The sequence below is a fragment of the Aethalodelphis obliquidens genome, unplaced genomic scaffold (genome assembly GCF_003676395.1).
Source record: "Aethalodelphis obliquidens isolate GAN/ISIS:26980383/991018 unplaced genomic scaffold, ASM367639v1 scaffold84, whole genome shotgun sequence".
Lineage (NCBI taxonomy): Eukaryota > Metazoa > Chordata > Mammalia > Artiodactyla > Delphinidae > Aethalodelphis > Aethalodelphis obliquidens.
Genome location: NW_020838028.1, coordinates 6,421,376 through 6,446,142, shown reverse-complemented (window position 1 = coordinate 6,446,142; position 24,767 = coordinate 6,421,376). Strand labels below are relative to the sequence as shown.

At 37.1% G+C, this 24,767-nt stretch overlaps 1 protein-coding gene across 7 annotated transcripts in view; it reads left to right on the top strand.

The window, feature by feature from the left end:
* The window catches only part of LRRK2 (leucine rich repeat kinase 2), a 153,113-nt gene that overhangs the window by 32,323 nt on the left and 96,023 nt on the right, over positions 1-24,767 (top strand). For all 7 annotated transcript variants that reach the window (XR_003430080.1, XM_027093558.1, XM_027093557.1 and 4 more), the window contains 5 exons: positions 5,579-5,708; positions 7,119-7,243; positions 11,492-11,604; positions 23,957-24,101; positions 24,228-24,367. Coding sequence is in view for 6 of the 7 variants with exons in the window: in XM_027093558.1 (XP_026949359.1) it covers positions 5,579-5,708; positions 7,119-7,243; positions 11,492-11,604; positions 23,957-24,101; positions 24,228-24,367 (653 nt within the window). In the remaining variant the exon portion in view is untranslated. The remainder of the gene's footprint in view (positions 1-5,578; positions 5,709-7,118; positions 7,244-11,491; positions 11,605-23,956; positions 24,102-24,227; positions 24,368-24,767) is intronic.

Below are 24,767 nucleotides of genomic sequence, written 5' to 3'. Positions count from 1 at the left end.
TACTAGTTTTATAAGTGGTTGATCTACTACCTTTACTTTATTTGCCTTTACCAATGAGATTTGTCCTTTCATAAAGTTTATTTTTCTAGTTGTGGTCTTCTTTTTTCCACCAGAGACATCTCTTTAACATTTCTTGTACAGCATAGTGGTGCTGAACTCTTAGCTTTTGCTAGTCTGTAAAACTCTTATCTCTCCTTCAAATGAATGATAGCCTTGCTGGGTAGAGTATTTTTTCCTTTTATCATTTTGAATATATCCTGCTACTCCCTTCTGTTCTGCAGAATTTAAGCTGACAGTCTTATGGGAGTTCCTTTGTATATAACTAGTTGCTTCTCTTTTGCTTTAATATTCTCTCCTTATCTTCAGTTTTTTCCATTTTAATTACAATATGTCTTTTTATGGACCTCGATCTGTTGATCTTGTTTGGGACTCTCTGTGCTTTCTGGACCTGGATATCTATTCCTTTCCCAGTTTAGGGAAGTTTTCAGCTATTGTCACTTCAGATAATTTCTCTGCCATTTTCTCTATCTCTTCTCCTTCTGGGGTCTCTATATGAGAATGTTAGTATGCTTGATGTTGTCTCAGAGTTCTCTTAAATTGAACTCATATTTTACAGGTTTTCTTTTCCTTTTTTTTTTTTTTGTTCAGCTCATGTTATTTTTCACTACACTGTTTTCCAGTTCACTGATCTATTCCTCTGTATCATCTAATCTACTGTTGAACCCTTGTAGTGTAATTTTCATTTCAATTTTTGTATTCTTCATCTCTTTAATTCTTTATATTTTCTAACTCTTTGTTAAACTCACTGCGCTCATCCTTCTCCTGAGTTTGTTGAGCATCTTTTTTTTTTTTTTTTTTTTTTTTTGCGGTACGCGGGCCTCTCACTGTTTTAGCGTCTCCTGTTGCGGAGCACAGGCTCCAGATGCACAGGCTCAGTGGCCATGGCTCACAGGCCCAGCCGCTCTGCGGCATGTGGGATCTTCCCGGACCGGGGCACGAACCCGTGTCCCTTGCATTGGCTGGCAGACTCTCAACCACCGTGCCACCAGGGAAGCCCTGTTGAGCATCTTTTTGATCATTACCTTGAATGCTTTATCTGGTAGATTGCATATCTCTACTTGGCTTAATTCTTCTGAGATTTTATCTTGTTCCTTCATTTGGAATATATTCCTTTGTTGTCTCATTTTGCCTAATTTTTTGTTTTTATTTGTATGTTTAGGTGGGTTGATTATGTTTCCTGATCTTGGAGAAGTGTCCTTACGTAGGAACATATTATTAGATCTAGGAGTACACTCCCCTCTGGTTAATAGAGTATATCTTCTAGGGGTGCCCCCTGTGTGGTCTGAGTGGGCTCTTCTGTTGTGGTGAGTCCAACTACTATGGGTGCTCAGGTAGGCGGGGCCAGTTTCTGGCTGGTTGGCTGCCTGAACCTCCTGTGCAGAGGCTGCAGGTCCCTGGTGGCCAAGGCTGGGTCATGGCATGGCTGATTGCACAGTCTGGGGATTTCTGGGACTGGTTCTAGCCCACTGGTGGGGGGTGCTGGGTCCTGGCAGGCTGACTTCAGGCCTGGGAGGTCTTGGGGCAGTTGAGTGCAGAGCTTAGGATTTTGGAGCTGGTGCCGACCTGCTGGTTGGCAGTGCCAGGTCCCTGGGTGGCTGGCTGTGCGCCTGAGAATCCCGTGGCAGCTGACTATGGGCCTGAGGGGTTCCCAGGACTAGTGCCAACCTGCTGATAGGTGCAGCTGAATCCTAGTGCTAATTGGCTAGATGGAGAACTCCAAAATGGTACTTGTCAGCACCAATGTCCTCGTGGTAGAATATGCTACCCAAAATGGCTGTCAGCAGCATCTTTGTGCCCAGGGGGAGTCCCAGTTACCTTCTGCCTCTCTGGGAGACTCTCCAAGATGAGCAAGTGGGTCTGACCCAGGCTCTTTTCAACTTACTGTGTGCTGGGTCTCCAAGTGTGTGAAACTTCGCATGCACTCTTTAAGGGTGGAATCTCTGTTTCCTACAGCCCTCTTGCTCTCCCACTATACAAGCCCCAGTGGCTTTCAAAGCCTGATGTTCTGGGGGCTCATCTTCCCAGTGCAGTACCCCCAGGCTGGAGAGACCAATGAGGGGCTTGGACCCCTTGCTCCATGAGGAGAACGTCTGCAATTGTGATTATCCTCCTGTTTGTTGGCCCCTTATCCGGGAGTGTGGGTCTTGACTACATCACATTCTACATCCCTCCTGTCATCTCATTGTGGTTCTTCTTTTATGTCTTTAGTTGTGGAATATCTTTTCTGCTAGTCTTCAGATCATTCTCATAGATAGTTGCTCTGTAAATAGTTGTAATTTTGGTATGCCCATGGGAGGAGGGGAGCTCAGGGTCTTCCCTGGGAAGAATCTTGATCTCTGCAATTTTTTTTTTTTTTTTGCGATACATGTGCCTCTCACTGCCGTGGCCTTTCCCGTTGCGGAGCACAGGCTCTGGACACGCAGGCCCAGCGGCCATGGCTCACGGGCCCAGCCGCTCCGTGGCATATGGGATCTTCCCAGACCGGGCACGAACCCATGTCCTCTGCGTCGGCAGGCGGACGCCCAACCACCGCGCCACCAGGGAAGCCCTGATCTCTGCAATTTTGATCAGTCCCTGGGCTGATTCTTATTATGGTGTCTCAGGATTAGTTACATTTGGAGTTAACCTTGGTTTCTTTGTTCAGAATCAGTTCTCTGCTCTTTCTGCTTTCTTACTTCTTTGTTCTTGGTCACTTGCCATGTTAACTTTCCTCAGATCCCTTTGTATAGTCCTTGGAGTTCTGCCTTATGAGAGTATTAAGAACTTAGGTAGCTTGTTCACCAATCTCCATGGGCAACTTGTCATTGAAACACACTTGGGAACATTGCATGTGTAGGGCTGGGTATAGTTTTCTAGAAAAAATGACTGGATTCTTGGCCAGAAAAACTGGGTTTTGTGATGGTGCTAACCAGGTGAAGGTTCAAGTATCTTGTGTAACATTTTCTTCATTTAATTAATTAATTAAATTAATATTTATTGAACCTTAGGCACTTGAGACACAGCAGATAAATAGAAATCCCAGGCTCATGAAGCTTACACTCTAGTGGGGAAGATAAATAAAAAGGCTAATTGGCATATACGATATGTGAGGTAACTAAGAAAAAATACAAAGCAAAGAAGGAGTATACATATTAGGGTTCAGAGGTGATGAAATTGTGACTTTCCTCACTTTCCTCACTGCCTAGTGAGGAAAGAAGGTGACTATTGAAGTGAAGGCCTGGAGGGAGTTTTGCATATTGTTATTGGTCTTGTAAAGCAGATAATTTATTGCTAAAATGAGTGGAAGAAGTCATGAGTATTGTGTAGATAGCTGGTAGATGAGATAAGGTGTGTAAAGTCTTCTATAAACTCTAAAGTGACTCCGTGCTATAATTTTTTCTCCAACGTGTACTGTACGATGGAATTTCTACTCTTAAATTTCAAGTCTCAAATTGAGTTAATGTCCAAGACAGTGATCATTATAGTGTGGTCTCTGGACCAGAAACATCATTTGGGAACTTGTTAAAAATGTAATTTCTAGGGTGCCATATAGACCCAATGAATCATAAACTCTGTAGGTGGAACCCAGCAATCTGTTTTAACAAGTCACCCAGGGGATTCTCATGTACTGTGAAGTGTGGGAACTGCTGGTCTAGAATAAGTTCTATAATTTAAAGTATTTCCTTGGTTGGAATTTAGCCATTTTAGGAAGGGCTATTAAAACTTCTGATTTGACTGAGCAAAACAACCAAATTCTTTTTTAAATTAATTAATTAAAATCATTAAAAATTTTTTATTGGGCTAAGATTGGTTTATAACATTATAAGTTTCATGTATGCAACATTATATTTCTACTTCTGTATATACTACAGTGTGCTCACCACCAAAAATGTAGTTTCCATCCATCACCATACAGTTCATCCCCTTTATACATTTCACACTCCCTGGCCCCTCTCCCCTCTGGTAACCACTAGTACTCTGTTTTTGTTTCGTTTGTTCATTTATTTATTTTTTAATATTCCACGTGTGAGTGAAATCATACAGTATTTGTCTTTCTCCATCTGACTTATTTCACTTAGCATAATACCTCCAAGGTCCATCCATGTTGGTGCAAATGACAAGATTTCATCTCTTTTATGACTGAGTAGTATTCCACCATATATGTATGTCATATCTTCTTTATGCATTCATTGGTTGATGGGCACTTAGGTTGTTTCCATATCTTGGATATTATAAATAATGCTGTGAAGAACATAGGGGTGCATGTATCTTTTCAAATCAGTGGAGTTTCACATTTTTTGGATAAATATCCAGAAGTGGGATACCTGGATCATATGATAGTTCTATTCTTAATTTTTTTGAGGAATCTCCATACTTTTTTCCATAGTGGCTCTACCATTTTACATTCCCTTTTATCCACATCCTCACCAACACTTGAATAACCAACTTCTTATTATATTTTAATGTGTGCTATTCAGGATGTCTTTAAAAGGTGTTAGTTTTCAGATTTTTGCCAGTAATTTAGAATGCATATATCACTTCCACTTATTTCTGAGTTTTGTCTGATCTTTTCTTTTTTTCCCAATTTGAGATGCATATCTTATTTTTTCAAAATAGTACTTAAAGCTTTAAAAGTTTCATTTCCTGCCACCTTCAAAGTGTTGAAATATAGTGTATAATGTTGGAATTGATATTTATATAGAGGTTTCAAGATAAGTGATATTTATATAGAAACTTTAAGACAATGTGGAAACTTTAAGACACTGGATTTGCATTTGGTGAAGAAAGTTTATTATGAAGAGGAAAATTAATTTGTAATAATTATTGCTGGGATATAATTACTTTTCCACATGTAATATGCAATCAGTTTTAAAGCAATCTATGTGTTTCTTAAGCTTTGGCATTATTCTGTGAAAGTATGTAATTATTTTTGTTCTCTATCAGTGCTTTTCATCACTTTGCATATCATGGCACACATAGAAATGATAATGTTTGTACAGTCCACTGGGGTAAATGGAGAAGGTAGCTCAAGGCTGAGGGCAACCCAGCCTGGTTTCAGCCCCACTTCCTGCATCCCCCAAGAGCCAATAGAATGCTCAGTATCTTCACACATCTATAACTTATTCCCAACTCACTAGTGAGCCTTAGCTCTATATAAGTATGGTTATTTTAGGAAGTTTTAAATATTAGAATGAAATTTAACTTTCATTCTTATTTTGGAGGACATTATTTTAAAATGCATTTCTGCAAAAAATACTCTTTTCACATGGATGATGGTTACATTCCACTAGTTTACTCTGTGAATGAGACTTTAATACTAAAACCTCAACAAATGGTTAATAAATGTGTAAAAATTGGAAATGGTATATATTTTAAATTAAAAAAATTAATGATCTTTAAGTTGCCAATGAAATATAAATTAAATATGTAGTTTAAATACCTTCCTATGAATTTGGATTATTTTAATAGTATGTGTCTTTTTGCAAGATTATGAGAATGTGCTTTCGTTTATACAAGTAACATTTAAAAAATCTTGTAGTTAATTTCAGAAAGATCCTGTTATCAAAAGGAATATATCTGAATGTATTGGAGTTAATGCAGAAGCATATACATTCTCCTGAAGTGGCTGAAAGTGGCTGTAAAATGCTAAATCATCTTTTTGAAGGAAGGTAATACATATTTCTGAATTTATATAGAATATATTAATTGGACCAGGTAGAATATCAATATTTTGAGCATAATTTTAAGAATAAAAGGAAAAACAAGGCATTTGAAGAGTGAAACATTTTGCAATATAATTTCATGTCAGTGATACATAGACTTATTTTATCTACATATTGAAAGGGGTGATAAAGTAGAAATACATTGAAGGTTTGCTTTTGTGCTTAATGCTTGGTGTTGACTATGTTTTGAAAAATGACAGTTATATAGAACATAACCTTAAACAGTTTTTCAGATTATTGTGTTATGTGAAAGGTATAAAAGATAAAATCAGGATATGGCTTCTAATTGTTATTTGTAAGTTTACCTTAAATTGTGATTTTTATGGTCCTGGCAGTGTGTGAACCTTTATATATGAGGCAAAAATGCAGTGGAATAACTGACAGTTTAAGATTTTGTACATTCTGGGCAATTAATGTTTCTGGCTGTTTTCTCATATATTAAATGTGTAAATTTCCAGTTGTGGGGATTCAAAGTTAACTATGACAATGTGCCTGCCCTTAAAAATCTCCCTGTCTAGTTGGGGAGACTAATTTATAAACAGATAATTACAATACAGTGTGATAATTCAATGGCAGGATGTGTAAAATCATAGGGTCTTGGTGAACCAAGCTAGGACGAGCAAAGGAGAGAGGCTACAAAGAGGGGATGTGTTTAACCTGGGACTTTAAAGTGGAAAAAAGGGACTATATGTCAGTAACCACAGACCCACGCGAAGTGAGGACACAGTTATGATATGCGGAAGTTTTAGTCAGTAGGGCACTGTGTAAAGCAAGGGCTGCCTCTATTACAGTTTGTAGCACCTACTGAAATCTACATTTATTTATATGTAAAAGAAAGTATAGCTAAAATACCTTAGAGAAACCAAGACTTAATGCAAAAAATAATTAAGAATACCATATAAGAAGTCTAGTGGTGTTAATCTGGAAGAGGCAGGTAGTTATACAATAAACAGCTCTCTGGACTTGGCAGTCAGAGTTTGCATTCCAGCTCTGGCTCTGTCACATTCCAGTGATAGGACCTTGATGTTTAACCTCTGTCAGCCTAAATTCTGTACCTGGAAAATGCAAATAATAACACCTACTTTCCAGGCTTGCTGCCAGTGACCCATGTATAGATCAGAAGGAAGTTGTTAGTTCTGGGAAACTAAATCAAAGAATTCCTAGTTTACTGTAAATTTAACTTCTTGACGTCAAAGTTTAACTAAATTAGAATTTAAATTGTGTATGCTCATACTGCCGAATTCACATCAGCCTTTTCTGGTAAAATAGATCTGTTTTCTCGTACTTGTTTCAAATTGGTGTTTGTATTGGAATCAGGTTGTACTCTTAATAAGCATTTCAATATTTTATCTCTAGTAACACTTCCCTGGATACAATGGCAGCAGTGGCCCGCAAAATAATAACAGTTATGAGAAGTCATGAGACGTCAGTATCAGTGCAGCTGGAGGCACTTCGAGCTATTTTACATTTTATAGTTCCAGGTAACTTACATAATTGATTGTGGGAAGAGATGTCATTTTAAGTGGATTTTTTTGACTTTTCATGAAATATCAACTTTCTAGGCAAAAAGTAAAGGACCAGTTTCTGCCAACCAAATGTAATCTTTTCACTAGCCCAAAAATTAAAATAGAGGGAAAATGATGATGTGGAAGAGTCAGATAAATTTAGATTAAAATTTAATAAGAAGTATCAATAATTTATTTCCAGAAAAAATAACTGCAACATAGTGTCGAGCTTTACCTCCAAGGAGAGTGTCATTTCTGCTATTTCTTTTCTATTTCTGTTGACCTTACCAAGTCCAAGTTTTTTTGTTTGTTTTTTTCCTGTCTGAATTATAATAATACCCAACTAATTTTCACACTTCCTCTTTTGCCTCTTTCCAGTCCTTCTTTTACTCTGTGGTTGAATTAATCTTTCTCAAATATAACCATGTAGCTTTTACTCATGAGCCACAATAGTGTCAATCCTCCCCACATTTACTTCCTGCTTACATCTGTTATGACCTTATTTGTCCTCCAAAGCCCATTTAAAACAACTGCTCCCCCATTCATTCAGCACGTAGTTATTAAGTGCCTCTTATGTTCTATATATTGTGATGACTGCAAAGGTCTGAAAGACAAGTAAAACAAGACATGACTGTACTATGTATAGGAGCCTAGAGGTAGACAGATAGTTAATTACCAGACAGTTGCGAGGAGCTATTATAGCTATATGTATTATAAAAGGCTATGAGAGTATTGATGGAGGCACAGATAATTTATTCAAAAGAGTAGGCCAGAGATTGTGATATTTGAACCTGACGGGTGAATAAGGCTGACCTGGTGAAGCAGAAAGAGAAAGTGCTCATGGTGTGGGGTGAGTGGAACATGGTATGTGAGGAAAGCAGTCCTGGGGATAAATGTGGAAGGACAGGCAGAGGCTGAGAGGGAAGGGCCTTGAACACAACACTGAGCAATTTGTGCTTTTTTTTAGCACAAGTCAATTCAAATTTATTTAAGGTGTTTCAAAATTGCAGTGTCATAACCAAATCTGCAATTTATAACAGTAGCACTGTGGTGTGGATAATGATTGACGGGAGGGGAAACTCCTGCAGGGAGATTAGGTTGGAGGCTGTGATAGGTGAGACATGGTGGGGGCCCAGCAAAGAAAACAGAGGAGAGGATGGATGTGGGAGATGTTTAGGAGGTACATGTGGCGTGACTTTCTGACTACTGAATATAAGGGATGTTATTATTATTTTGCTCTGTAAAAGTCCCAATTCTTTTGAAGCTCATTTTTTTTGGTCCTTTTTAAATGAAATCTTCCTAAATCTACCATTATCTGTAGTCATATTGGTATTTTATGTTTCTGAGTATAAGAGTATTCTCTGTATAAGAGTATAGATTTTTTCAAGGAGAGGGCTTTCTTTAGTCATGCCTTTTTTTTTTTTAACCCCCTGGTAACTTGAACAAAAATAGCTATTCAATAAATTTTGAATTGAATCATGATGTCCCATTCATAGTTGTCACACAACTTTAGAGATATAATTTAACAGACATAGTGTTGCTTGAAAATATTATTGTGAATTTTTTTAAACTTTGTAGATTGTAAAAAACAAAACAAAATCCTTTTGATTACCCTTAAAGGTGTCAACCTTCTTCTTTTGAGAGTGGATTTGAGTTTTAAAGATAACCAAAAGACATTATGAATCATCTGTTAGTTAATAACATTCTTTTAGTTCAAAAATAAGTTTTGAATGTAGAATTTCTTTTCTTTTATTGTTCTGAGATTGAGCCTGAAGCGACATTGATAGTCAGTAATAATTTAGATGTATGAAATGATGTATTTAAATGTTTTTTTTTATAATAATGTTTAGGTGTATTAAACAGGTGCCCTTGAAAATAATTTTATAACTTTATGGTGGTACTTTATGTATGGAAACATATTAATAGACATATTTTATAAGCATATCAACATATAAATACACTTCTCTATTAGGTAAAGGTTTAACCATCTACTTCACTTTATGCTAACCTATTATATTACCATACCATACCACACGATACCATACTCTACCATGCTGTAACTGTACCATACTATACTTTATCATTCTATATTATATCATTCTGTATGTCAGTGAGTAACTATAATATCAGTACGCCAGTAGTTTTGAGGTTTAATATGATTCTGGTTTTGACATGCTGAAGTAGGTACTTATGTTTAGATGTACATGTATTAATTTTATTAACTAGACCACATTCAGATTATTAATTGTAACAAAGATGTGCATTATAGCAAATGTGTATAATTTAATTCAGGGCCACATATTGCAGCTAGTATTATGTCTCTTAAGTTTCTTTCAATCTGGTACTGTTCACTTCCTCCTCTTTTTTATAACAATAACTTATTGAAGTGATTGAGCCTGTTGCTTTAAAAAATAATAATAAAGACCTACTTATTTTAGTAAAATATCATTTGACTTGTTCTTTCTTGATTTAGTGTCAGTTCTAGAGGAAAAAATTCTTTAGGAAAGGACATGTGCATATTGGGAAGTGTATAGAGGAAAGTGATTATGAATATAAAAACCACATCCTTAAGAACAATAAGAGAAGCTGAATTTGTTTAATTTGGAGAGGAGATAATGCAGGAGGTTATGAAAGCTATTAAAATTCACTCATTTATAATTAGTAACAAATGTGTAAGGCATTATTCAAAGTACTTTATGTATATAAACTTTAAAAATTCTTGTAGCAACCCATAAGGCAGATTCTACTTTTCCACCCCATATCACAGATGATGAAACTGAGGCATAAGATATAGAGATTTTAAGGTCACAGCTTATGTAACGGAGCCAGGTTTTCACCTTGTGCAGCCTGAATCAGAGTGGGTGCTTTTTAAAGACACATTTGTGCAATAAGTGTATGTGGAACAACTGTTATACCTAAAGCACTCTGCTTGGAACTCTTGGTAACCTGGAGATGATTAGGTTATGGATCCTGCCTTCAAAAAGTTTGCAGTTCAAACAATTTAAAGGACTATTATGTGGAAAGGAAATTATATCCATTCTGGATAGTAGAACCTCAAGTGATATAACAAAGACCAGAGATGAACTTTTGGGAATATTCATTTGGTCTTAACATAAGAAAGACATTTAATAAGTCTCCTTACATATGGCATGAAGATTTTACTTCTCAACAGGACTGCTTTTAATGGTCACATCTGCTTGTGATGTAATGGGCAGCTTCAGCAATTAATGTGATCTTGGTCACTGAAAATGAGACACTGAGAGTTTAAGTAACTTATCGAAGGTCATACAGCTGTAATGAATGTGAGGACCTGTTTGAATAAATTTTAAAATGAAGACTGAAAGTTCTAGGAGGGTGAAAATCATGCCTGTCATATTCACTGTGGTATTCTCAGCATGTAGCAAAATCCCTTGCATGTAGTTGGCATTCAAATGTTTGTTAAGTAAATGAAAAGTTATATGCAGTCAACTTATAGTTTGTGTTAATACAAATTATTGAAGTGAAAGGTTAGAAGGAATTGTTTATTAATAATTATTTCTATAGTCATAGGTTTTAGAAACGTTATTTATTCATAATAATTTTACTTATATGTTCTATTGTATAACCAATATTTTTTGACTTCCTGTTTTTCCAACAGTTTTGGGTTAGTTCAGCTACAATGTAGCTGAATAAAGAATATGTTTTCTTTAAGTTACTTAATACTTTTATACAGTCTTAGAGGACTTTTAATAAAACTATATGCTCTTTACCATTATAATGCTGAAACTAAAAACTTTTTTTTTTCCACTGTTATTCCAGCTGCTCTTTTATGTCTACATTTCATATCTGACCTTTTTATGTTGTAGTCCAAGTAACTTTGATCTTTTCTCAAGTTGTCCATTGTTGCATAAAAATCTTCTAGCTTCTTGTAATGAGTACAGCTTATTCATACAAAAAAGAGATTGTTTGTTCCAGAAAATTCCTCCACCATAGTAACTTCTTGCTACTTTAAATTCAGTGAACATCCGCACACACTGTATTTATTTTACATTCAGTGATGAACTGTTTTTAGAAATTTCTTAAAGCTAAGAGTTACTTCTTTGGTAAGGAACCATGGATTAGAAAAAGGTATAGCATATATATGTATTGTTGGGTTAATTATAATCATTCCTAATAAGTGACAATCTGTTCAGCCCAAATCTTTATGAGAAAAACATTTGTTTATTTGTTTATTTTTGCATTTAGGCATCCCAGAAGAATCCAGGGAAGATACTGAATATCAGCATAAGCTAAGTATGGTTAAAAAACAGTGTTTCAGGAATGATATTCACAAATTGGTCCTAGCGGCTTTGAACAGGGTACGTATAATATAGGTTTTCTGCCTTTATACTCTTAACTACAATATGAAATTGGGGAAGTAGGGGGGCTTTTATTAGCCTAAGTTTTCCATGTTCCGTTTACTATGATAGTAGGAAGTTATATGTTTAGAGACATAAGATGACAGTAGGGATGTAGGGGGTGAAGAGATGTGCCATTCCAGCTAAGAGAAGTGCACCGTCAACTACAGACTTTGACAGGCTCTTTTGATAAATCCACTCGAGTCTGTTCAATCAGAAAGAGAACTCTAGATGTGCAGCTAAGCCTCACGAGCTCTGTCAGGAGCCATGACTGCTATTTTCTCTTTCTGTCCTCCTGGCTGCTTGTCTTTATTTTCTGGTCCCAGGCTGAAAAGTTCAGTCCATGAAGACACACAGGGCACACCTTAAAGTCTTTTTTGATTCCCTGTGCTTGTTTTCATTTTACTCCTTAGGGATAACCTCTGAAATGGCTCAGTGTGCATTGTTTTCTCCCAGTGTTAGGTATTTACAGATCTATGTACATTTGCAATAATATAATTAATAAATTAATAATCATACTACATCTGAAAAAGGAAAAGAGGAGCATTATGCTTATATTGTGCAGTGCAAAAGGTATTGATGGAATTAAGATGGTTTTGAAATTTAACATAAGATGAATTGGTTCTTTAGAAAAGATATCAGAGTAAAGATGTAAAGATGTGAAGATTAGGTTAATGTTTTCATGAAAGGAAGAGAGTAGTCAAAGCAATTAATGGAAATAATTCCTTGTGATTTAGTATACTTTGAAAAATGTCATGAATTAATTAGAAGAGCCTGCAGAGAGATCTTCAAAAATGCGATTTAAACTGAACTCTATAATGTAATTGTTTATGATATATTTGAGTCATTTGTACTCAGACCTTAATATGATTCTTGAGTATAGCCATGGGTTGAATTTAATTCCAGAAATATTTGGTGAAAATAAGTATATGGAAGGAACTGTGTTAGACACTGGGGAGAGAGAAATGAATATGCTTTGTATCCTTCTGTAATGGATCTCATAATCTGGCTGGGCCATGCATAAAACATAAAACACATATTAGATTGTTCTGTATTAGCACTTATGAGCTGCACTAGCTTTATGAACAGTACTTTAGGAACATAGAGGAGAGAGTAGTTAATTTTGTTCATGGTGTTGGTGAGAAGCAAGAGGTACCAGAAAAGCCTTTTGGTAACTCTGATTCTGGTTATCCCATCTTTCCTAACATTACCGAATACGGGTGTGATAGAGTGGAAGGAGTGGGCGGTCAAGGGAGAAGTACTGTGCTTACTGCCATCAGTACTGTGATGCCAAGGAGATCACTCTGCTCCCAGGTCTTACTTTCTTTTGCTATATAATCCCAGGAGAAGTGGTTGAGAACCTCCCTACCCCTTCCTTTATTTTCCATGCCACACTTGAGTAATGACACACAGCATCTTACTAAACAGTGGCTGTCATTTGTGGGCAGGGAATTAAGGTCATGGGGAAACAGAAGTGACACTATTTATTTAAAAAAATCTCCCCTGTGTAATTCCCCTAATTCTTCACCATGGTTGAGAAAAAATTCTCTAAAAGATGAGTGTATCTTTTTTTTAGTTCTAAAATTCTGTGATTGCATGTCTCACTCTGAATAAATGTTACAAGGAATCAGAAATTTTAGGTCCAAATACTACTGATGTAATAAAATGAATTACCATTAAAAATAGGTCTATTCTTGGAGAGCAGACTTCCAAATAAGGTAGAATTTGAGATTCAACTAAGATTTACAATGTGAAGACTATTAAAAGTATTTATTAAAGTGAATCAGTGTTTGGAGATATATATGTGTGTATGTAAATATATACACATATAATATGTATGTATAAATCCAGTAACATTCAGGCTGAAGTTAAATGTCTGAAATATTGACATTCCATTTATGCTTGATCCTTTTAGCTTTTTCTGCACATGAAACATTCAGTCACCTATTCTAGAGAGATCGATTTGCCCAGTATTGTCTGTGGAGAACACAGTAGAAAATAGGACTCTCAGCATTTTGGTCACATCTGTGCTTTGTCTGCAGTGACAATGCTGCTGTCTTCAGCCAGGGAACTTACAAAGTCAAACCAATCTTCTGATTAAATGGACACAAGTCAAAGAGCTTGTGTGCTTCTCAAAAACCTTAAAGCAAAATGTACCCAGTTTAAATACTGAAGATATTTATTTCAACTGTAAATAATATGTAGTGAAAGAAAGAGCTTATTTGCAAAAGTAACAATAATAACAACAGCAAAAAGAAATTACATAGGAGTAAAGTAATAAAAGTGTATAAAACTACTCTAAAGAAAACTGAAACAACTGAGAGTAAATACAAAAAAAGAGTTGAACGTAGGAAAATGTATATACTCTCTGTTTTGATAAAATTACTAATTTTTTAAAAATGAAAATTGATCTGGATTTATGAACCCTTAATAAAAATAACAATAGTATTTTATGGAACTAGATAAGCTAGTATAAAATTTTGAGAAAATTAATTAAATAATATATGTGAATAACCAGTCAAATTTTGAAAAAGAGGATAATTAATATGGCCTAACTCTAGTAGATTATAAAATGTATTATAAAATTTTAGTAATTAAAATGGTGTGACATTGGCACTGGAGATGGATCAATGTCACATAATGGTGATTTAGGAAATAGACTCAAATGCAAATGTTCAATTCATATATGATATTTCCCAACCACTGGAGAGGGAAATAGATTGCTTGTGTTGGAAGAACTAATTCTCTGGCCATTTGGAGAAAGCAAAGGAAGCTGCATATTTACCTTACTCATTTAAAGATTAAATCTCATGTAGATGAGATTTAAAGGTAAAAATGAATTTGGCATATAAACACATGAAAAGGTTCTCAAGTACGTACAGTCATTATTAAAGAAATGTAAATTTTAAAAAAGAAAAACCTTTTGGGGGAAATTTAGTAATATCTATCTAAATTAAAATGGACATGTTTTCTGACCAGCGGTTCCACTCTAAGAAGTTATAATATAGATATACCTGTATATGTACGCAAAGTTTTTTTAAACAAGAATGTTTATTGTGGCATTATCTGTAGTAAGAAAAATGTGGTAACAAGCTAAATATTTATGTGGTAATCATTAGTGTTGTTTGCCAAATGTTTTCAGTTCTCCACCTTCTGGTGATTCTGGGATAGTATTTATTGGCCCTTTTGTTGTTAGATTGGATCATGTGTCTGGTTTTGACCAAGCAGTTGTAAGTAGAGGTTACATCTGTCATTTCTGGACCAAACATTTAATTGCTGGTGAGGCATCTTACAGAACAGGGGTTCCCAATCCACAGGCAATGGAGCAGTACTGGTTCGTGGCCTGTTAGGAACCGGGCCACACAGCAGCAGGTGAGTGGCAGGCGAGCGAGCGAAGCTTCATCTGTATTTACAGCCCTCCCCATCGCTCACATTACTGCCTGAACTCCGTCTCCTCTCAGAAAAGTGGCGGCATTAGATTCTCATAGGAGCGCGAACCCTACTATGAACTGTGCATGCGAGGGATCTAGGTTGCACGCTCCTTATGAGAATCTAATGCCTGATGATCTGAGGTGGAGCTGAGGCAGTGATGCTAGCGCTGGGGAGTGGCTGCAAATACAGATTATCATTAGCAGAGAGGTTTGACTGCCCAGAGACCATAATAAATCAATTGCTTGCAGACTCATATCAAAACCCTATCAGTTTTTCTCTTTCTGACTAGCTGATTCACTTTGTTATAAAGCAGAAACTAACACACCATTGTAAACCAATTATACTCCAAGAAAGATGTTAAAAAAATAAATAAATAAAACCCCATCAGTGAGTGGCAAGTGACAAGCTGCATCTGGTGCAGGCTTTAAGTCAGAATCTGACACTTATTTTAGTCCACACATGGCCCTCCCATTATTTTATTTACCACTTCCATCCGTGCCTCTTTCCTTCACTGCACACTTGTCTCAGTCAGTTTTGGTAAGCCCTCCACAAGCTAACCCTAGCCAAAATGAGTAAAAAACAAACATCGCTGGAGAGCTTCTTTGAAAAGGGAGAAAGACCCAATGATGAGACAGTAGAAGACTCTAAGACTGCTAACAAAAAGAAAGCTGCATATAAAAGAAAATACCAAGTCCTTAAATTAAGCGTTCATTGCAACAGGTGATTCACGTTTTCCAAGCCCACTTTGTATAATATGTGGTGACCGGCTATCCAGCGAAGCCATGAAACCTTCAAAACTGTTTTGCCACATGGAGACCAAGCACCCTGCATTAAAAGACAAGCCTTTGGAGTTTTTCAAAAGAAAAAAATGTGAACATGAAGAACAGAAGCAATTATTGAAGGCCACCACTTCATCAAATGTGTCTGCACTAAGAGCATCATTCTTAGTGGCTAACCGCATTGCTAAAGCTGAGAAGCCCTTTACTATTGGTGGAGAGTTGATCCTGCCTGCTGCTAAGGGCATTTGTCGTGAACTTTTAGGAGAGGCTACAGTTCAAAAAGTGACATGTGTTCCTCTTTCAGCTAGCACCATAACTAGATGAATTGATGAAATAGCAGAGGATATTGAGGGACAATTGTTAGAGAGGATTAATGAGTCACCATGGTATGCAATGCAGGTTGATGAGTCTACCGATGTTGACAACAAGGCAGCAAAACTTGTTTCTGTGCGATATATATTTTCAGGAGGATGTGCATGAGGATATGTTATGTGCACTTTTGTTGCCAGCCAACACCACAGCTGCAGAACTATTCAAGTCTTTGAATGATTACATATCAGGAAAACTGAATTGGTCATTTTGTGACGGTATATGCATGGACAGAACGGCTGCCGTGACTGGACGGCTTTCTGGTTTTACTACTCAGGTCAAAGAGGTCACTTTTGAATGTGAGTCTACGCACTGTGTCATCCATAGAGAAATGCTGGCTAGCTGAAAAATGTCACCTGAACTTAACAGCATTTTGCAGGATGTGATTAAAATTATCAACCACATTAAAGTACATGCCCTTAACTCATGTCTGTTCTCACAGCTTTGTGAGGAGATGGACGCAGAGCACACACGTCTTCCCTCATACACAGAAGTGATATGGCTTTCTAAAGGTAGGTCACTGGCTAGCATTTCTGAGTTACGAGAGCCGCTCCAGAGATTTCTTTTAGAAAAGGTCACCACTGGCAGCACATTTCAGTGACACAGAATATGTCGAAAAACTTGCTTACTTGTGTGACATATTCAACCTGCTCAATGAACTCAATCTGTCACTTCAGGTGAGAATGACAACTGTGTTCAAGTCAGCAGATAAAGTGGCTGCATTCAAAGCCAAACTGGAATTATAGGGGTGACAAGTGAACACTGGGAGTTTTGACATGTTTCAAACATTAGCAGAGGTTTTGAAAGAGACTGAGCCAGGGTCTTCTTTCTCCCAGCTGGTGCATGATCACCTATCTCAGCTTTCAAAAGAGTTTGAGCATTACTTCCCAAGCACAAAAGACCCGCAAACTGGGAAGGAATGGATGCGCGACCCATTTGTGAATAAGCCAGGTGAATTGACTTTGTCCGTGGTAGAAGAGGATCAGTTGCTTGAGATTGCAAATGGCCTTAAACATATGTTTGAGACAACTTCAAATCTCCATACGTTCTGGATTAAAGTCAAGGTGGAATATCCTGAGATTGCCACAAAAGCACTGAAAAGCCTGCTTCCAGTTCCAACGTCCTGTCTTTGTGAAGCAGGGTTTTCTGCAGTGACAGCAACCAAAGCGAGATTATGGAGTAATTGGACATAAGAAACACACTTGGGTATCACTGTCTCCCGTCACCCCCAGATGGGACCATCTAGTTGCAGGAAAACAGGTTCAGGGCTCCCCGTGATTCTGCATGATGGTGAGTTGTATAATTATTTCATTATATATTACCATGTAATAATAATAGAAATAAAGTGCACAATAAATGTAATGTGCTTGAATCATCCCGAAACCATCCCCTCCCGCCCTGGTCCATGGAAAAATTGTCTTCCACGAAACCGGTCCCTGGTGCCAAAAAGGCTGGGGACTGCGGCTACAGAACACTGTCTCAGGCACTGTGACCTGTAATGTCTGAGATGGTGATTGCTCCATTAGCAGGGCTCCCAGAGGGATTGTGCTGGACAGAGACCCCTCCTGACCGGTAACACAAATGAAGCATGAATAAGAATTGAACCTTTTCTTTTTCCAGCCTATGAAATTTTGAGGTTGTTACTACAGCTTAATTTAGTCTGTCCTGACAATACAATTCTTATCAATAGGTCCTAATTAAATAAATTATATTATTTCCAAGTTATGTAGTTCTACATAGAGATTAAAAACAACTAGATGAGATTCCCAATGTGTTGCCATGGAATTATCTACAGTTTTCCATGAATATGAATGTATCACCCAGGTACTCATTTTTTTTTTCCTTCATATATGTTAGCACATTATGCACACTTTTGATGAAATTAGCATATTTTCACATCTTTATGTCTTCCTCCCCGCTATCACTCAATTAAAGCAGATTATATGGTGTTTACTCTTATAGCTTTAACTCTACAACATATTCTAATAGTTAAGTGTGTGGGTCCTGGAATCAGGATATCTGGGTTTGAATCTGGCTTTACCACCTACAGACAAATGTATTCTGGACAAGTTATTTACAGTCTCATTATCTATAAAATGGAGACAATAAATGGCTTTTCACTTGGGGTTATTATGAAGAATTTTATGAGATAATTCATGCCATGTACTTGGTACAATGCCTGGCACATAGTATTCGGTCAATAAATGTTAGTTAATGTTATTACTATTAGATTTAAAAGTATCTTTTGACCATTGGCTATAAAAGATGAGAAAATTGAAGTATTCACACTATCTTCCACTATTTCTACCTATCTTATCACCAGCTTTTGTTAAATAAATTAATTCTACATTTGATGAGGTTTAAAATATTTACATTCAGCTCTATAACCATACTTAATAACTTTGTTTTCATCTTGTGCCTACAGTCATGTGGATTCAGTGTTCACTGCAAGTTCTTTTGTTATAGTTTTTCCATTTATCATTTAATGGTCTGTTTTTTTTTTTAAAGTTCCATTTCCTGAACATTTTGTTGTTGTTTCTATATTTGGACTCTTGAAAAAACAGTTTGGTTGGTTGCAAAGTATTGGTGTTTTATTTTCTTTCTTTGAAAACTCTGTAGGCATTTCACTGTCTTCTAGTACTGAATGTTTTAGTGGAGAAGTCTGAGACCAACTTGATTCTTTTCCCATTTTTAAAGGATTTGATATTTTTATCTGGGACCCCAAAGGATTCTTTTTCTTGAAATCTACTTTAGTGTCTATCTTAGTGTTAGTCATGTACTATGGTGTCTTCTTTCTAGCTGTACATTCAATTAATTTTTTTTCTGGAAAGTTTTTCTGAGTTGCAATTGACTTAGCTGACAGGAAAGAGAATGGTGTGGGCATTTTCCCCTTGAGCTGGCTAGCTCACTCATTAGCGAAACCATTTGTATTCTTTGAAAAAATCTGGAAAATTGTGAAGCATAGGTAATAGGATGTTTCTAATCAATGTTTGTAGCTGTCCACCATTGGTACTTTCAAAAATTTCATGTGGACAACACTTGCTAGTAAATTAATTTCAATCCCCATTTGAACAACAATGCAATAAATCATTATTTTCAAGATAGACCATTTGATAAGTGAAAGAAAGTCCATTGTAAGCTTGTAAATAGCATATATATGTGTATATATATATATTTTTTTCTAATTTATGAAACTGTCAAAAATCAGACACCACTATTTAAAATCATCAAATAGTTTATTTGAGCTCCATCACATGTAATAATGTGATACTCTGCATTCTCTTTCTGCATAGACAAATCACAGATTTCCTGTTGCTAGTCATTTGTCATCATCTAACTGCACCTGAAATAGAGATTAGGGGAGCTCAGGGTAGCAGAACCAATAGTTGAGTAGAAACTTGTTAGAGGTGATGGTATTAAGACAAGAACAGGTACTTTATAAATATCAATTTGACTTAACTTTAGCATAAAAATAAGCCTATGGATGCATTTTGAGCTTAAGAGCAGGACCAGCTACATAACTTGTGGGGCCCAGTAACAGATGAAAATGCAGGACCTCTTGTTTAAAAATTATTAAGTATTTCGGGCTTCCCTGGTGGCGCAGTGGTTGAGAGTCCGCCTGCCGATGCAGGGGTTGCGGGTTCGTGCCTCGGTCCGGGAAGATCCCACATGCCGCGGAGCGGCTGGGCCCGTGAGCCATGGCCGCTGGCCTGCGCGTCTGGAGCCTGTGCTCCGCAACGGGAGAGGCCAGCGTACCGCAAAAAAAAAAAAAAAAAAAATTATTAAGTATTTCAAGGTGGTAGCTGCAGAGCATTAAACCAGGTGTGGGGCCCTTCTGAGCACAGAGACTGTGCTACTGCACATGTGTGCACCCTGGAAGCTGGCCCTGCTTAGGAGGCAGAAATGATGGTACTATTAATTAAAACAGAAAGTTCAGAATGACAGTCTGAGTTTTCTTTTTTCTTTTTCTTTGAGAAGGTGATAAACTTTTAACTTTGAACATCTGAGTTTAAGATACTGGTGTCAAGCAAAGAGAAACATGGGCTTAGAGCTTAAGAGAGTTCAAACTTGTGCTTTGAGTTATCTGCTCAAATGTTTCTGTGTCTCAGGTTTTTTTTCATCAGTAACATAGGGAGAATAATTGTGTGTCTACATCATAGGGTTGTTGTGAGGATTAAATGAGTTAATATATATGAAGTGCTTAAAAGAAAGTCTGGCACATAGCAAACGCTGCTTAGGTTTTGGCATTATCCTTATGGTTGTTGCTATTGTTGTTATGGTGACTTGAAGCCATGATAGTGTATGAAATTCCATCCATGAATAGAAGAGTTTTAAGAAAAGTTCTTTGGATAAATTCTGGAGTTGAAAGAAGTGATTGTGAAGGAGATGGGTAAATGAATGGTTTTAAAGTTTGAGAATAATTGCCGGGGAGGGGGGGGGTCGGGTGGGGGGGTGGATTACTGTGTCATGGAAATCAAGGGAGGAAAAAGCAGCAATTTAGTTGTTAAAGGACTTGTTTCTTTGAATGGTTTTAATTTGGAGTGGTTAGGACAGAAGTCTGATTATGTGAAATTAAGAGGTGGGAAGAATGTGGGGGTCGTGGGTGTAGACTTTTCTATTAATAAGTTTAGAAATGAAGGAAAAGTGGTAGCTCGATGGAATGGAAGCCCAAGTTAGGGATACTCTCTCCCAGTGAGAAGGCTTTCACTTTTGAGAAGAGTGTTCAGCCCAAGGCCTGAACTGTGCCATCACTCAATGTTTATTGCATGGATGATGAGTTATCTCATTTCACACTCCTAACAACACTGCATTATTAGGATCATTTCAGAGGTGAAGAAGTCGAGACAGACACTGAACCATCCCTCCAGCTTCACTTTGCACCACTTTGAATTTCTTTATATTTCTTGAATAATACCTTCTGAGTAAATACTACTTCTCAGGAAATGTTATTTCATTCATTTTTAATGGTCCTCAGATTCATGGAGCTATTGAGTGATGAGACAATTTAAACTCAAATTTAATTGGCTCCAAAGCTGATATATTATTACTGCTCAAGGAGTTGGTAAGACGGAAATAATGATGGGAAAAAATGCCAAGGGAGACAAGGATATGAGTGTCTTGTTGGAATGATAGATGAAGTGATGTCCAAGGTGAGCAGTTACGGGGTGGAGGAGAAGGACACAGGATGAGAAAATGATGCTTCTCCCCATAACCAATACAAAGAAAGATGCTGAGTAAGGACACTTTAGAGGTATTGAGGGACTAGATTGGGAAATGAATGAAAATCTGTTCATTGACAGTATGGAAGTGAGACAGGCTGGAAGGTAGGAGGTTTTGGTTGAAGAGACTACATCGGAATTTGAGGTCTGGCTGGAAGCTATTTCAGCCTTATAGTTGAACATGTGGTGGGGTCAGTCAGAGATTTGGAGTGAAGATAACCATGAAACTAGTGTCTATGAAAGCAGAAGTCCTCAGAAAGATAGCATTGTAATTTTTGAAAGGAAAACTGTTAGGTAGGCATTCATATCATAGTTGAAGTTTAAAGAGCACCATGGAAAAGCAGACTGTAAGAGTTAGGTATATGTCACAGACATCAAAAGAGGGGAAGTGTGATTGTGATTGTCACATGGTTGGAAAGTGTGTTGTTGCCTGTTTTCTTCTCAGTCAATGAGAAGGATGGCCTGGGAAAAGAAGTGGACTCTATTGGAATACCTGTCAAATAATGTCAAATTCTGGAGGAATTGAGATGAAAAGTTTGGAAGAGATAGTGATTAAGATTCTGTACTTTTAAAGCAGACACACTTATATTCAAGTACTAGGCCTGACACGTGTTAGCTGTGTGACTTAAGCTCTTGTCCCAGCATCTTTTTTTTTTACATCTTTATTGGAGTATAATTGCTTTACAATGGTGTGCTAGTTTCTGCTTTATAACAAAGTGAATCAGTTATACGTATACTTATGTTCCCATATCTCTTCCCTCTTGCGTCTCCCTGCCTCCCACCCTCCCTATCGCACCCCTCCAGGCGGTCACAAAGCACCGAGCTGATCTCCCTGTGCTCTGCGGCTGCTTCCCACTAGCTATCTACCTTACGTTTGGTAGTGTATATATGTCCATGCCTCTCTCTCTCTTTGTCACAGCTTACCCTTCCCCCTCCCCATATCCTCAAGTCCATTCTCTAGTAGGTCTGTGTCTTTGTTCCTGTCTTACCCCTAGGTTCTTCATGACATTTTTTTTTGTTTTCTTAAATTCCATAAATATGTGTTAGCATATGGTATTTGTCTTTCTCTTTCTGACTTACTTCACTCTGTATGACAGACTCTAGGTCTATCCACCTCATTACAAACAGCTCAATTTCATTTCTTTTTATGACTGAGTAATATTCCATTGTATATATTTGCCATATCTTTATCCATTCATCCGATGATGGACACTTAGGTTGTTTCTATCTCCGGGCTATTGTAAATAGAGCTGCAATGAACATTTTGGTACATGACTCTTTTTGAATTATGGTTTTCTCAGGGTATATGCCCAGTAGTGGGATTGCGGGGTCATATGGTAGTTCTATTTGTAGTTTTTTAAGGAACCTCCATACTGTTCTCCATAGTGGCTCTACCAATTCACATTCCCACCAGCAGTGCAAGATTGTTCCCTTTTCTCCACACCCTCTCCAGCATTTATTGTTTCTAGATTTTTTGAAACTACCACTGGCATTTTTCACAGAACTAGAACAAAAAATTTCACAATTTGTATAGAAACACAAAAGACCCCGAATAGCCAAAGCAATCTTGAGAACGAAAAACGGAGCTGGAGGAATCAGGCTCCCTGACTTCAGACTGTACTACAAAGCTACAGTAATCAAGACAGTATGGTACTGGCACAAAAACAGAAAAATAGATCAATGGAACAGGATAGAAAGCCCAGAGATAAACCCACGCACATATGGCCACCTTGTCCCTGCATCTTTAAAGTCTGGTGAACCTATTGGATGAGGCTGTTGAGGGGGAACAGATGAGATATGGCATGTAAAGCACGTAAAGAGTAAATTTTCAATTAGTATTTTCTATGGTGAGAGACAGCACTGATTTTTCTGGTTAAGAATTTAGGCTGTGGGAGCAAATGTCCTTGATTTGGTATCTTCCCAGTAGTGTACAGTCTGTGAGAATTTAGGAATAGCTACTCCACCCCGCTAACCCTCTGTAAACTCATCTTTTAATGGGAATCATATTAGTATGTGTTTAATAAGAATGCCCTGCAAAGAAGAGCATGTAAAAGTATTTAGTATAGTGCCTGGCACAGAACAGATACTTAATAAGCATTAAAATGTTAGCTCTTATTCTTTTTTTTTTTTTTTTTTTTTTTTGTGGTGCGCAGGCCTCTCACTGTTGTGGCCTCTCCCGTTGCGGAGCACAGGCTCCGGACGCGCAGGCTCAGTGGCCATGGCTTACGGGCCCAGCTGCTCCACGGCATATGGGATCTTCCCAGACCGGGGCACGAACCCGTGACCCCTGCATCCGCAGGCAGACTCTCAACCACTGCGCCACCAGGGAAGCCCTTAGCTCTTATTCTTAATAATAAATAAAAGTAATTCATGATATAAGGCAGAATCAAGGATAGTAATTTTATTTAGACTACTTAGTTTATATTTTATCAGTGTATAGCTGGCTTTAACTAAGGTAAGTATTAGAATTCATTTTTTAACAGCAAATATTCTTAATTTTCTTATTGACTTTAGTTCGTTGGAAATCCTGGGATTCAGAAATGTGGATTAAAAGTAATTTCTTCTATAGCACATTTTCCTGATGCATTAGAGGTGTTATCCCTGGAAGATGCTATTGATTCGGTGCTTCACACACTGCAGATGTATCCAGATGACCAAGGTTGGTACAATTGAACTCAGGATTTAGATTTTTATAGGCCTTTAGCTGTTGGTTGGACATGTTTGAATTTTTTCTTCAGTTTTGAGATTTAAAACAATAAATTTTGTTTCTTTTTTTCTTTTTTAGAAATTCAGTGTCTGGGTTTAAGTCTTATAGGATGTTTGATTACAAAGAAGAATTTATGCATAGGCACTGGGCATCTGCTGGCAAAAGTTCTGATTTCCAGCCTACAACGATTTAAGGATATTGGTGAAATACAGATGAAAGTATGTGCATTATCTTGAAGGGAATTGCGATCTTGCACAGATTTCTCTTTCAGAGCAGCTGGTGTAACTCCCACTTTGCGTTAATGGGTATATTCTAGTTAACTGAAAACCTTTTTTTATCATTTTGTAGTATTTTAATTATAGTAGATGAAGATAATTGGATTGAATCTCAAAATATCCTGTTTCATTACTAAATCTCTAAAATTAGTATATTTATTTGTCATTTATCTTTTCCATGAAAGAGCACAGAATGTGCTAAAGAAATTTCAGCTAGCTGAGTTTTATTTGCTTAGATTTTAGATAAGTAAAAGTTATAATTATTCTGAAGTTTGTCATTCTCTGTGTTTTATTGTTAGCTGCTTACCTAGTAATTTTGCCCCTTGATTTTTTTTCTTGCAGT